Source organism: Ictidomys tridecemlineatus, chromosome 6, assembly GCF_052094955.1.
Source record: "Ictidomys tridecemlineatus isolate mIctTri1 chromosome 6, mIctTri1.hap1, whole genome shotgun sequence".
NCBI lineage: Eukaryota > Metazoa > Chordata > Mammalia > Rodentia > Sciuridae > Ictidomys > Ictidomys tridecemlineatus.
This window is the reverse complement of record NC_135482.1, coordinates 57461151-57474848: the sequence shown is the minus strand read 5'-3', so window position 1 is coordinate 57474848 and position 13698 is coordinate 57461151. Positions and strand designations below refer to the sequence as shown.

The window sequence follows — 13698 nt, the reverse complement described above, 5'->3', positions numbered from 1 at the left end:
AGACAACAGTAGCTTAGGTTCCTGGCTGCTTTAATCCAAACTCACATGAACTGTCACAAGGTCCAAGAAGAAGGGATGACCCTGACTTTAAGCTTTGTAGCCAGAGAGTTCATTCCTGAATCTCTTCAGTTATTTAGCTGTGGAGGTTTAGTGAGAATGAAAAGAAAAGATTACAGGAGGTGGAAGGGGAGGCGAGCAAAGGAGAATAGTAGTAGAAAATGGAGAGGTTTTCTAGGGAGACAGGGCCTTCAGCCTAAAACAAGAGAGCCTACAAATAATGGGTCCTGAATAGGTTGGGGAAAGTATCGGGGAGGGTATTGGGAAGGGAGATGAAAATTTCAGGGAACAAAGGATGGTGAGGATGCCCCTTTGAGCAGTCAGGCCCAATAGTAGCTATTCCTTAGGCCTCTAATCCACAGAAAAGAATATAAATCTTCAATGCCAAAAGAATAAATTTAAAAAGAGGAGGGTGTTTACAGATGACTCCTAAGAGAGGCAACACTGGAGAGGGGCCACAAAACAGCCTAAATCCTTCATTCTCACAACCACTGCTCCAGCAAAGGAACCCTTTTCAGCCCATTCATGCCAAAGGTCTAACCTATATTATTTAAAAAACAAAAAAAATACGCACTAGCCCACTGCATCTCACCTGGACTACTAAGACAGTTCTCTGAACTCAAAAATCTTCTTGTGAACTTCATTAGCCACAGAAGTTATGACTCCTCTACATATCTGATTCTTCCAATAAAAACCACTGCTCCCGGCCACCCAATCCACAACCTCCTTACCTTGCAAGAGGCCAAGTGTACCTACTTAGCAAGCATGCCTGGTTTAACAATAATTTCTTTGGCAAGAAGGAAACAATTTCAACAGGAATTAAAACAAACCTAAGTTTACTTCAAGCTCATTCTGGTAAATCAGACAGTAAATGAATAGATATAAGAGGTGACATTTTATTCTCAGAAGCACAAAGAATACAAACTTCTTTAGTTTGTTCCAAGTAGAAAGTGCAAACTGATCTGACTATAATTTTTATGCTTACTTACAAGATCATCTCTGATATTTATTCATAAAGAAGCTTAACAAGAGTTTGAGTGTATAAGGAAACAAAATTTAGAGGCTGTCTCCAGAAGCAGACGAAGGGAAGAAATCCTGGATTAAATGGAAGTTTTAAAGAACATTCCAAATTCTTTGCTCTTCAAGAAACTTCCTGTAACACTACAAATACTCATTACTTCAATTGCACTTTATGTACACCCCAGGTGACAGATATCTGGTCTCAATTACAGATATTCTCAAATCAGCAAAGCAACATTGTCTGTCAATGCTGAATCTCAATGAATATGAGTTACTCCAGTGGAAACTGAGGCATGGATGAATATGAACCTTAAAAAAAAAAAAGATACTCTTTCCTTTTGTAAATAAAGTGATAACAATAAGGGGATGGGGCTAGGACTAAGACTCAGTCCTTAGAGTCCTTGCCTAGCATGCATGAGGCCAAAAACTCTCATTTGTGATTTGTGTCCACTGTCCTATTCCAGAGAAAGTTGGGCACAATTACACTTGTATCTAGGTTGGAGGTAGCTTTATTAAATAATCAAAGGAAAAATGCCCAGTAACAAAAACACTATTATTTATTCAATACTTAAAATACAACAGGCATTAACCTGAGTGTCTTACATATAGCATCAATTCAGTCTTAAAGTACTATTCTGAGGTGAGTATATTATACTCTCCTGACAATGAAACAAAAGCTCAGGAAAAGTGGTGGAGCCAATTTTCAAATCCAAACCTACAAGATTTCATCACAAGATGACACCCCTCCCGCCCCCCCAAGCAAAAGACAAATGACTTGTCCTGTGGGAACTGAAGAAGTAGGCTCTCGGGGCTGGGGTTGTGGCTCAGCGGTAGAGCACTCGTCTAGCATGTGCAAGGCCCTGGGTTCAATCCTCAGCACCACATAAAAATAAATAAATTAATATAAAGGCATTGTGTCCAACTACAACTAAAAAAATTTAAAAAAGAAAAAAAGTAGTAGTAGTAGTAGTAGTTTTGGGGAAACAGAGGTGTTTTGCTCATTCAACGTATTCACCATAATTTCCCCTTAAGAGCTCTATGAAGCATTCAAAGAATATTTTACCTCTGTATCCTCTGTGGTTCCAGTTCCAGCTGAACTTGTGACAATTCCAAATCGCTCCTTCCTCTTTTTCAGCTTTTCATCATCTTCAGACTGTTCAGGACAAGAAAAATGGTTGAATAAAGGTAGTCTCTATTCACAAAGTAAATAAAAAAGAAATCATAATTTATTGATTATAATATGCAAGCCAAACTTGTACTGAGATAAGGATCACACACAAAACCAGAAAAGACAGATAAGAAAATGAATAAGCTAGTAGTATAGTTTGGAGATGTTGTGAGATGGGTGGGATTTTTCTTTCTTTTTTTTTTTTGGCAGTATTAGGGATTGAACCCAGCAGTACTTCATCATTGAGCTACATCCCCAGTCCCTTTTTATTTTCTATTTTGAAGTCAGGGTCTCAATAAGTTGTTAAGGGTGGCCTCGAACTTCTGATCCTCCTGTCACTGTGATCATAGGCTTGTGCCATCACACCTGGCCAAGCCTGACCTTTGAATTATGTTCTGTTTTCCCATCTGGAAATATGATCTTTTCCTCACACATGTACTCCTGCCATGGTATCATTTGGTACATGTGTATGGATCCTCACTGCTATGTGTAGACTTTCAGCCTCCAAAACTGTGAGCTAATTAAGTTATCCAGCCTCCATTTTTTTTTCAGGGCCAAACTTATATTTATTAAGAACAGTAAGCCCTCACTACATTGTCATTGTTGCAGACCACAGAGCACCTTCAGAACTTGATACAAAGAATTCCTGTCCAGGAAGATAGTTACAGAAGAGTTCTCAGTTATTTCTTTATAGCAACAAAAAACGGTAATAGTAGCATATTATACCTAGAATGACTAAAAAACTTATTTTAGGTAGGGCTTCAATACTCTTTAAACTAGAGTAGAGAAACAGCAAGAAATATCCATAAAACAAACTTCTTGCTCAAGAAATTTGGTAGCTCAAATATATGGAAAACTAAGGTTTGATGGAGTAACTCCTGCAGAGAACAGTTTGGTTGAAGGTATCTAAGCTGCCTGTTGAACACACCAACAAGTACCATTTACTTACCAGGGAACAGAAGGGAAAGGGAGCCAGAGTGGTGTTTCTGGAACTTAGAAAGAAAATCAAGTGTTTGAAACACCCAGAAAAGTCACAGAAAGTTCTAAATAGTTTGAAATGATTTCGAGAAAAGGTATCCAAGTGACAGCTGCAGTCATTTAAGAGATATGCTCTAGATATTTTTCAAGCATCAATGACCATTCATGATGCCTGCCTAGTAACTGGGGAGAATATTTCATCTTACTATGAATCAGACCTGGTCACTCCCCCTACTCCACCCGGTGGTACTGGGCTTGAACCCAGGGGTGTCTACCAGTTAGCTACATCTCCATTCCTCAGCTCTTTTTTATTTTTTAAATAGCAAGACAGAGTCTTGCTATTGCCAAGGCTGACCTTGAACTTGCAATTTTCCTGTCATAGCCTCTCAAATTGCTGGGATTACAAGTGTGTGACACTGTGCCCAGCTACTTATAGCTATTTTCAAGACTGAGCTACTGATCTGGGTGCATACATGAGTGGTAAAGCACTTAACTAGCATGCACAAGGTCCTGGGTTCAAGACCCAGCTCCACAAAAAAATAAAAAGAGATAAGAAAAACTGACCTACTGTTTACTTCCAACATTATTCAATATAACAGTCCTGGATATATTCAAATAAGGACCTAAACATTACTGGTTTGTTTTTTTTTTTTTTTTGTGTGTGTGTGTGTGTGTGTGTGTGGTATTGAGGATTGAACCCAGGACCTTACACATGCGAGGCAAGCACTATATCAACTGAGCTACATTCCCAGCCAAACATTACTGTTTTATTTATCTCATTTTAAGTTATTTTTACCTTCATCTTCCCTTCACACCTAGTCACCAGTTATCAAAAGCTCAGCCTTAGGATTTGTAAATACCACGTGGGCTCCCCAAGTGTTCTTCCCCGAGAAAGATTTTCTAAAACTTGGCACATCTATTCAAAGATCCCATCTTCTCATAATCTCAACATCCCCTCTACTCCATATAGACATACCCACCATCACCATAGGGCAAGACAGTTTATTTTAAATGAGCTTTTCTCTATGTGGAAATTACATTACACAAGGAATTTATATTTCTACCATCTACAGGTAGGCTGTGTCTTTGGTGTCCCAAAACCACAGAGTCAAAAAGCAAAAATAATCAAAAGACCTACCAAAAAAAAGGAATTTTTCAATACCTCTGCTCTCAATCCCAACCAAGGAATTGCCTTTGTCCCCATGACCATAGCAGCCATCTCTACAATAAAAGGCAGGGCAGCTATCCAGCATTCTATGCTCAATTTATTTAATTAATCCAGCTCCTTGAACAAAGCATCAAGAATACTATCTCAGTCTTTGATTCTTTCAGTTTATTTTCTCCCTTTTGCTGTACCTTCTTTCTAGTGAATAGGAAGGGAGCCAAAAAGCTGGAGAGCCATGAAGGAGTAAAGAATCCTACACAGGAGTTATTTTTAAAAAGTATATTATTACAATAAACTGTTGCCTACACAGTTTTTCCACCTTTTTTATTGTAACTATCAATCTATGCTGGGTGCCCAATTACTATAATCTAAACTACCTTTTTTTTTTTTTTTTTTGGGTGTGTGTGTGTGTGTGTGTGTGTGTGTGTGTGTGTGGTGCTGGAGATGGAACTCAGGGCTTTGTGCATGTGAGGCAAGCACTTCACTAACTGAGCTATATCCCCAGCCCTAATCTAAACTACTTTAAAACACTAAGCCAGGTTCCAAGAAAAAGAGAGATACTCTTGTCCTTTGTCATATAAAAAAATAATAACAACATTATAGTCACTAACATTTGAGTGCTTCCTATGTGTCAGGTACTGTGTGGAGTTCTTTACATGCAGTAATACATTTAATTTGTTTAACAATCCTATAAAGTAAGCATTATGATTAAATTCATCCTGTAGATATGAAAACTGGAGCTTGGGGTGATTAAATAACTTGCCAAAGTCTCACAAATAATGGCATAGTCAGGATCAGAACCAGAAAATTTTACTCAAGAACCCACTCCTAATTTTACCATCTCTTCTGCTATCACACATAAGTATTTCTTTGGAAGAACTGTAACAAAACAGAAGAGATGCTTAATTCTCAAAGGAAAAGGATAATCAAGACCCTAAGTAGTTAGAAATTGCTTTAACCATTTCCATATCACTCATATAACTGGGTCAACACTAAGATTCCATCACTTTTCTAGTGTATCACTTATCTCCATTTTATAAATTACATCTAGAGAAAAGACTCCACTTAGTAAGTTTCTTTTCACCTCAATTTGTTTCTAATTTTGGCTAACTGGCCCTGCTAAGAAGCATTTCCAGTAAACACAAAGCCCCACCATATTTTCACTATTAAGGAGGAAAGTTTCCTTGATTTTGTCTATTACCTCTAAGATAAAAGCAAGTAAGAGATACAAATGGAAATTTCATAATGAGAACCAGTTTCAGAGGGTTTCAAAGGAGCATCCCTTCTTGGGGAAAGATACAAATAGAACATCATTATGCTGAAGTACCACTTTGAGCTTGCTTTCTTTTTCATTCAATTCAGTGCTAGAAGTACTTCAGCAAGTTCCAGTCAGAGAAGGACACACTACTGATGAAACCTAGCCTTTATTTGGAGTGCTTGCCTCACACGCACAAAGCCCTGGGTTCCATCTCCAGCACCACACACACACAAAAGTAGTTTATAGTAATTGGGCACCCAGCATAGATTGATAGTTACAATAAAAGTACAGACCCTGAGGTCACTCCCTTCACAAATCTCACCACAAAGCTACATCCGCTTGGCAAGTGGGGAGGCAGTCTTTTTCCTTGTTCTTTACTTTGCTATATCCTAAACTGGGTAGTTTGAATTCTAAATTAAATCTCCTGTATTTTCTTTTGAGCTCAAAAGTGAGGAAAGGACAAGCAACAGAAAAAGGAGGTGAGGATACACTTCCCTAGTCACTAAGACTAGTATCAGAGATTTTCCCAGGAGCTTTCCCTTTTTAATCAGATTTTGGGGGCCTCTCCTAGAGATCCAGGCAGAGCATCTGCTCCAAATTCATCAGGGGCTGGGGTAGGGGAGGGCTAACACTGCTTTCCCCACCTACCGCAAACAGCCTGCCTTTCCCTCCCCAACTAAGCACCCCTCTTACAGCCTCTTTCCTCCTTGCCCTGCAGGGAAAGTGCACAAGAGGCCCAGTAAATCAACACAGTTCTAATGATCTTTCTCACTTGACCCTTCTAGCGAGACGGAGTCACATGGAAACAAACGTACAATAAACTTCACTCCATCTTTAGCTCCTTCCTGACAGGTTTTGATTCATGGGATGGTGAGACCCATCTGAGGGAAATTACCTCAATCAAAACGCATCTCTCTCTGCATTCATCAGGCCAATGTTCCCCCAGGCCATGCTCAAGTGCACAAATGGGGTTATACATCTGCAGACAGTACTGACCTCTCTAATTCGGTGTCATATACATTTGCAAACCTTTTCCCTTCATCACTTTCTCAATTCCCTTCTCCAAATCCTCAACTACTAAAAATCTCTTTTTTCTTCCTGTGTATGACCTTGGGCAGGAGGAAAAGTGCTTGAATCCAAAGTGCTTTATTTCCTATCAAGTGCACACTCCTTAAAACATACAACTTGCATCTAAAATCAGAGGAGAAACCTGTTCTCACTGACCAAACACAGGCACTGGATGTTCAGATTAATCTATATACTTCACTCCCTGCTCCACTCTCTCCCTCCTCAAGAGTTAAAACACCAAGGCAACTGACAGATAATAATTTCAGCACACACAAGCCTCATGGCATCCAACAACTGCCTTATTTGCTTTTCCTTTTTAAAATCTCACTTATAAAATGAGGAAGAATTCTGCAAAAAAAAAAAAAGAGGGAGCACCCATAAGAACAGAAGGCATGATCTATATTTAATAAAACCAAATACTCCCATGAAACACTATTACTAAAAAAGAAACAAAAAAGAAACATTATTACTGTATGCATGTATTTATTTATTTATTTGAGTGGTGGGGATTGAACCCAGGGAGGTTCTACCACTGAGCTACATCCCCAGGCCTATTTATATAATCTATCTATCTATCTATCTATTGGTACTATGGATTTAACCCAGGGCACTTTACTACAGAGCAACATCCTCAGCTTCCCCCTCCTCTTTTTTACTTTTTATTTTGAAATAGGGGCTTGCTAAGTTGCTGAGGCTGGCCTCAAAACTTGCAATGCTGCTGCCTCAGTCTCCCAAATAGCTGGGATTATAAATGTGCACCATGTGTCTGGCTCCTTTTTACTTTTTGAGACCCTCACTAAATTGCCAAGGCTGGAGTTGAACTTGTGATTCTCCTGCTTCAGCCTGGGATTATAAGCATGTACCACTGCACCTGGCTACCATCTTCTCTTTCTAGGACTAGGTTGCCAGGCTTTGTTATTTCATCTAAGTATCAATGTCTACAAAAAGAGATATGCTAACATTTTTGAAAAGAGTAGGGATCCAGCCTCTACACAGACCCAATCTCAGGTACTCCAAAGACCTCTAAAGAATTGCTCTTGTTGATCTATGTGACATCAATTATTTATGATCTTTTTTAGGTACTGGGGATTGAACCCAGGGCTCTTTACCATTGAGCTATATCCCAGACCCTTTTGTTTTTTCAGTCAGGATCTTGCTAAATTGCTTAAAGTCTCCCTAAATTGCTGAGGTTAGTCTCCAACATGCAGTTCTCTTTGCTTTGCCTCCTGAGTCACTGGGATTAAAGGCACATTACTACGCCTGTCTGTGGCATCAATTTAAATCAACATTTTCAATAGTGCTACAACCATAAAATCAATTAATCCATTCACTAGTCATTTAAATTAGATTCATCTGAGTGTCTACTTTGGGTCAAGCACTGTTTTGGCCCTGTAATATAGAAATGAAGAAGATAAAGATCCTCAGGCTCATGAGGCTTAGAAATACACCACCAAGTTACTATAAAAATGGGTACACTGGGGCTGGGGTTGTGGCTCAGCAGTAGAGTGCTCGCCTAGCACACTCGAGGTCCTGGGTTTGATTCTCAGCATCACTTAAAAATAAATAAAATAAAGGTATTGTGTTCAATAAAACTAAAAATAAATACTTAAAAATGTATACATTGTTCCTTATATTACTGAATTATGAGGACCCACAGGAATTTTTTCTTTCTGATCCCCAGATCCAAAATACTGCAGCTTTTTATGAGCAACCTGTTAGTTTTTACCTTGTGAATTCTGTGAACCACTATCAATAGTGCACTGTGCTTTCCTCTTTCTGCTGGCTGACTATAAAGTTTGGAGCTAAATGTGTGGTTTGTCTTTGTAGAAGTGATTTGAAAATTTTTCTATTATAAGAGAGGCCAGACAGCTGGGCTCAGTGGTGCACATCTGTAATCCCAGCAATTTATACATTGAGGCAGGAGGATCACAAGTTCAAAACCAGCCTCAGCAACTTAGGGATGATGACCTAAGTAACTTAGTAAAACCCTATCTCAAAATAAAGAATAAAAAAGGGTTGTAACTCAGTGGTTAATGCCCCTGGGTTAAATGCCTAGGAGGGAGGGAGGGAGGGAAGGAAGGAAGGGAGGGAGTGAGTCCTGAAGTACTGACATGAGAGAAAAATAAGATCTAGAAAGAAAAACCCAAATATCAGAACCAGAGGTAGGAGCTTAAAAAGCAAGATGAAGTGCAGTCAGTTACAAGGTTGCTGGTGGTCCCTTTAGAATTTTCCTCCTCATTAAATATAATGGAATTTATTTAAAAATAGTTCAATGACCTGAGAAGGAAAAAGAGAGGAAAAGAAGATACCAGGTGAAAACTAGAAATTTTAAATTAAGGACTCTTGACAATGGTTTCCATGGCACATGTGCTGTAGCCAAGAATTAAGTCCCAAGTGGAAAATCAGCTTCAACAATTGGCAGTTAAATACCAAAGATGGTTTTTTTTTTTTTTTGAGAGAGAGAATTTTAATATTTATTTTTAGTTATCAGCGGACACAACATCTTTGTTTGTATGTGGTGCTGAGGATAGAACCTGGGCCGCACGCATGCCAGGCGAGCATGCTACCTCTTGAGCCATATCCCCAGCCCAAAGATGTTTTCTTTCTTTCCTTTCATCTTCTTTGCCCTCCCTCCCTCCCTCTTTCTCTCTCTTTCTCTCTTTCTAATACTGGGTATAGAACCCAGGGCCTCACAGATGCTAGGCAAGCACTCCACCCAGGAGCTACAGTCCCAGCCCCCACCCCAGAGGTGTTTTCTAAAGTAACTGCCCTTTTTTTCTAACAGAATACCACTATTAATAACTCTACCCAAAGTGGAGTTATAACTTGGTGAGTTTCCCAACACAACTTGTGTCTTTAAGATTCAAATTCAAGAGGACATTTTTCAAAACTTAAGAATTTTATCCTGACTACAATAAAGAATAGTGCTGGCCTGTGTACTAGGGTTATTTGTTCTGCCAAAAGGAGTCCAATTTGATGTAATTAGCACCCCATGGCCATGTGTTCAAAGCATTCACCTTCTTCAACCTTATTACCACTGCCACTCTGGATCATAAAAAGAAAACTAGGAGAAACAAAACCATGACCTAAAGAGTAACCCAGGCATATTTAGGACATTCAAACTCAGTAATTCCCAAGAACACAAAAGAAAGTATTCACTGGACTCAAATTAGACATATCTTCATATTCTCAAGGATACCAAAATAATTTTAACCAAGCCAAACATTGTTCTTGGTTGGTGAACAAACTCACCCTCCATCCTTTTCATACCATGTTTAAGGAACACAAATTCCAATCTAAAGAATTCAGTCAAAGAAAGGGAGAAACTCTGGTACTGCAATGAATATTTCCCTCAGAAGTCTTTTATCTGCAGTCATGGAAGAGAGCCTTATAGTAATCTAAGATGGTCATATTAAAAAAAAAAATCAACTCCCCCCTTTTGAAATGAATTGCACATTAAGATGTTAACAGTTCTCAGGCCAATCTAATTTTCCAAGGGAATGTAAGGTAGTGAGACAAAAAGAGAGCTTTATGGTCACTTTTCTGAATTTCATTGCCACATGACTGATGGCAGGATGAAAAGCAGAGCCTGGGGGCTTGCAGGGGATGATAGATTAATGACAACACGGCCTTGACTTCCCAGATGTAAAGGTTATGAAACACTCCAGGGTGAACTTTCAATTTCATACTCACAGGGTGAATGACAACAACTGATGGTTTTTCTCTCAGAAAACACTTCAATGCTTAAACACGCAGCTGTCACTTCCCTGCCCCTATTTCTGAAATCCATCTGAACTTTTTTTATTCTTGAGCCTCTCTGCCAGCCAGATCACAGAACAGGAGGTGATCCCCCAAAAAACAATATGTAGACTAAAAGACGAAGGACTAAACTAGTAGAGTATGCCACCTCAGCAGGTAACATGGTAAAGAGATACTCCAACATATAATACACACATATGCGTAACACCTCTTCAATATAATCACCTGTTCTCGGCAATCTCCAACTGTAAAATCAAAATCAACTTTGCAGGGCTAGTAGGGGGCTAGGAACTTTAAAGCTATATCAGAATTAGAAGCACTAAAAACAGTCACCTCCTCCTATCTTCAAAGAATCTGAAACCAAAATCACAGTCTGGGGGCTGGGGATGTGGCTCAAGCGGTAGCGCGCTTGCCTGGCGTGTGTGCAGCCAGGGTTCAATCCTCAGCACCACATACCAACAAAGATGTTGTGTCCGCCGAGAACTAAAAAATAAATATTAAAAATTCTCTCTCTCTCTCCCCTCTCTCACTCTCTCTTAAAAAAAAAAAACCAATAAACTGCTCTTTCATCACATTAAAAAAAAAAATAAATAACAGTCTGCTCAGAACCCAAACACTCTTTTAAAGATTCACTAGCTCCTATCACTTTTTCTTTCTCTCATCCAAATCAGGTTCTTTCCCCAACCCCCCTTCTCTTTAGCCCCAGAGGAGGTCGTCTCGGTTTTGCTCTAGCTGATTGTAGGACAAAGCAAAGCAGGTGGAGGAAATGAAGGTTTCACACTTGAGACCCCCGGAAACTGAGTTTCTATTAAAAGTCTCCACCTCCCTCCCTTAAAAGCCAGGAAGCTGCTGCTTTTAAGGATAAGCGATGCAGAGCTTGGCAGAAATGTCAAGAAGTCAGTAGAGGGAAGCTAAAACTTTAGAAGGGAGGTTAATGCTGTCTTAACTAAAACATAAAGAGAATGAAGAGGCAAAAAAAGATAGTTACCTGAGCATTCAGAAATTTAGAATGAGTAATCGGAAAACAGTGGCTTTTTGCCTGGAGTATTTAAAAATGCAGATTCCAAGAGCTGAGATGCAGTGGTAAGGCATTTGCAAACAAAGTCCTGGGTTCGAACCCCATTACAGCAGGCAGATTTCTGGCTTCACCCCAACCATAAATCAGAATCTCAAAAAGAGCAGGCATACAGAGCTGAAAGGGTTCCCCTAGTAATCCTTTTGGGCAGCCATATTTGGGAACAATTGCAAATAGCTTTGACAAAATATACACAAGCCCCACCTCACAAATATATTTATTTGGTAGCAGTGGGATGAACCCATGAGAGCTCTACCACTGATCTACAATCCTCAGTCCATTTTGATTTTGAGACAAGGTCTTGCTAAATTGTCAAACTGGCTTCAAACTTGTGATCCTCGGGCCTCAGCCTCCCCTATGTGATGATAGGTATACACCACCATGCTCAAAAAGTTTAAAATAATTTCTCTTATAGTTTAAATAAGTGGCCATCCAGCTCCAATCTCCCCCCACTAACAGCAGGGGTCTTCCAAAAGTTTATGCTTCCTACAAATAGGATATCTCAGCTGTAGGGATATGAAGGTAAAAAAACTGTGAAAGAATCACACAGGGCTCTGAGTAGTGTCATCTTACTGCCTTCCTAGAATTCAAACAGAGAAGCAAAGAGAATTTTTCACCAGAATAGTTCAATACAAGGAAAACATGCCAAAGGTCACCAAGGAATTGGGAGGCCAGCCTGAACAACACAGCCAGACCTCATTTCTTAGAAAAACATGCCCAAACAAAATGAGAGCACACTTCAGGTGCACAGGAGCAAAAGATAGGCAACAAGGTCCAAGCATGAAAAGGATTTTGTTTTTTCCCTACAGAATTGATACAAAGAAAAAGGAGGAATATCAATAAGTGGGAGAAGACGATTTCTCCTAAGGCTCACATATTCTGTTTATTCATTTAGAGCATAAAGAGGTCCATCCTATATGGCCTCTCAATCGTTGTAAAGCTCTGTTCATTTCCAAATGCTCCTTTTTTTCAATCATCACATACTTAAGCAGAGGCATGGTAGTAAGAATTTTGTAACTGCCTCTGCTTTATACCCTAATAAACTCCACCAATAAATACTTTCTAAAAGTCCAGACCAAGCATTTCAAACATAATCCCCTTCTCAACAGCATATCCATTGCTAGAGATTTAAAGATTCAATATTTGATCTTTAATAAAGCATCAAGTCAGAATAGCAGCTTAATTTGAACTCACAGTACTTATTTCATTTTGAAAATATTTTGGCCTAAGATTTGTATTTTTATTTGATTTTTTTTTTTTTTTTTTTAGTTGGTGCTGGGGATTGAACCCAGGACCTTGTGCATGTGAGGCAGGCACTCTACCACCTGAGCTACATAACCAGCCCTATTTGATATCTTTTGACCTGGGAAGGTGGAGAGAGAGTTTTATATCTATTATATCTAGTTTCTTGAATCTTATTTAACTGTTAAATACAATGTCCCGTTAATGTGTCTAAAGAACTGTGGTTTCTTAAATAAAACTCCTAGTATTGTCTACATACTGCTCATAAGACTTTGAGTTTCTTTAAAGCTTCTACTAGGATGGAGGTTACTTGTGTGCTCCCTTTTATTTGTTTAATGGTGGCCTAACTTTTCAGCAAGACCTTAATGAAGAATGCTTTTTCTTAAGTTTTACATATATGCTTGCATTTAAAAAAAAAAAATTATGCTTTGCCCAGTTTTGGTGAAAATGTTCTGCTAGGATGAAATAATATATAAAACTATTCGTTTTATATAAAGTAGCTTATATTTGCTCATCTTTTTTGTGTGTATGTAAAATCAGAAATTGAGCATAATTTATTTCCTTTGGATGGAAGGCATGGTTAGGTTTAAAGGAGCTTAAACATCATAGCTTACTGTTCCAGATGTATAGGTGCAGAAGTGCTTTGTCAAGCTTCTTGATCCATTTATATCATAAAGGAGGGTTTTTCAGAGTGATAAAGTTCTTTGTATGTCAGTGTTCTTTGTGACAATGCATGGTTGCATTTTTGCTTGTTCTATTTTCTTAAGAAAACTTCTTTCTTTAAATTTCCTTAAAAAAAGACGTTTCAGTTGGTTAATAGAATATCTCTTTTTTTTTTTTTAATGAAGAGCTGAGAGGCTATGGGAATAGGTAAGAGCTAAGCATAATTTTAATTTAAGCTCTGAAAA

At 38.8% G+C, this 13698-nt stretch overlaps 1 protein-coding gene across 2 annotated transcripts in view; it reads right to left on the bottom strand.

The window, feature by feature from the left end:
• Sarnp (SAP domain containing ribonucleoprotein) overlaps positions 1–13698 on the bottom strand; it is a 54910-nt gene that overhangs the window by 6804 nt on the left and 34408 nt on the right. For both annotated transcript variants that reach the window (XR_257943.5, XM_005335596.4), the window contains exon 10: positions 2141–2230. Coding sequence is in view for 1 of the 2 variants with exons in the window: in XM_005335596.4 (XP_005335653.1) it covers positions 2141–2230 (90 nt within the window). In the remaining variant the exon portion in view is untranslated. The remainder of the gene's footprint in view (positions 1–2140; positions 2231–13698) is intronic.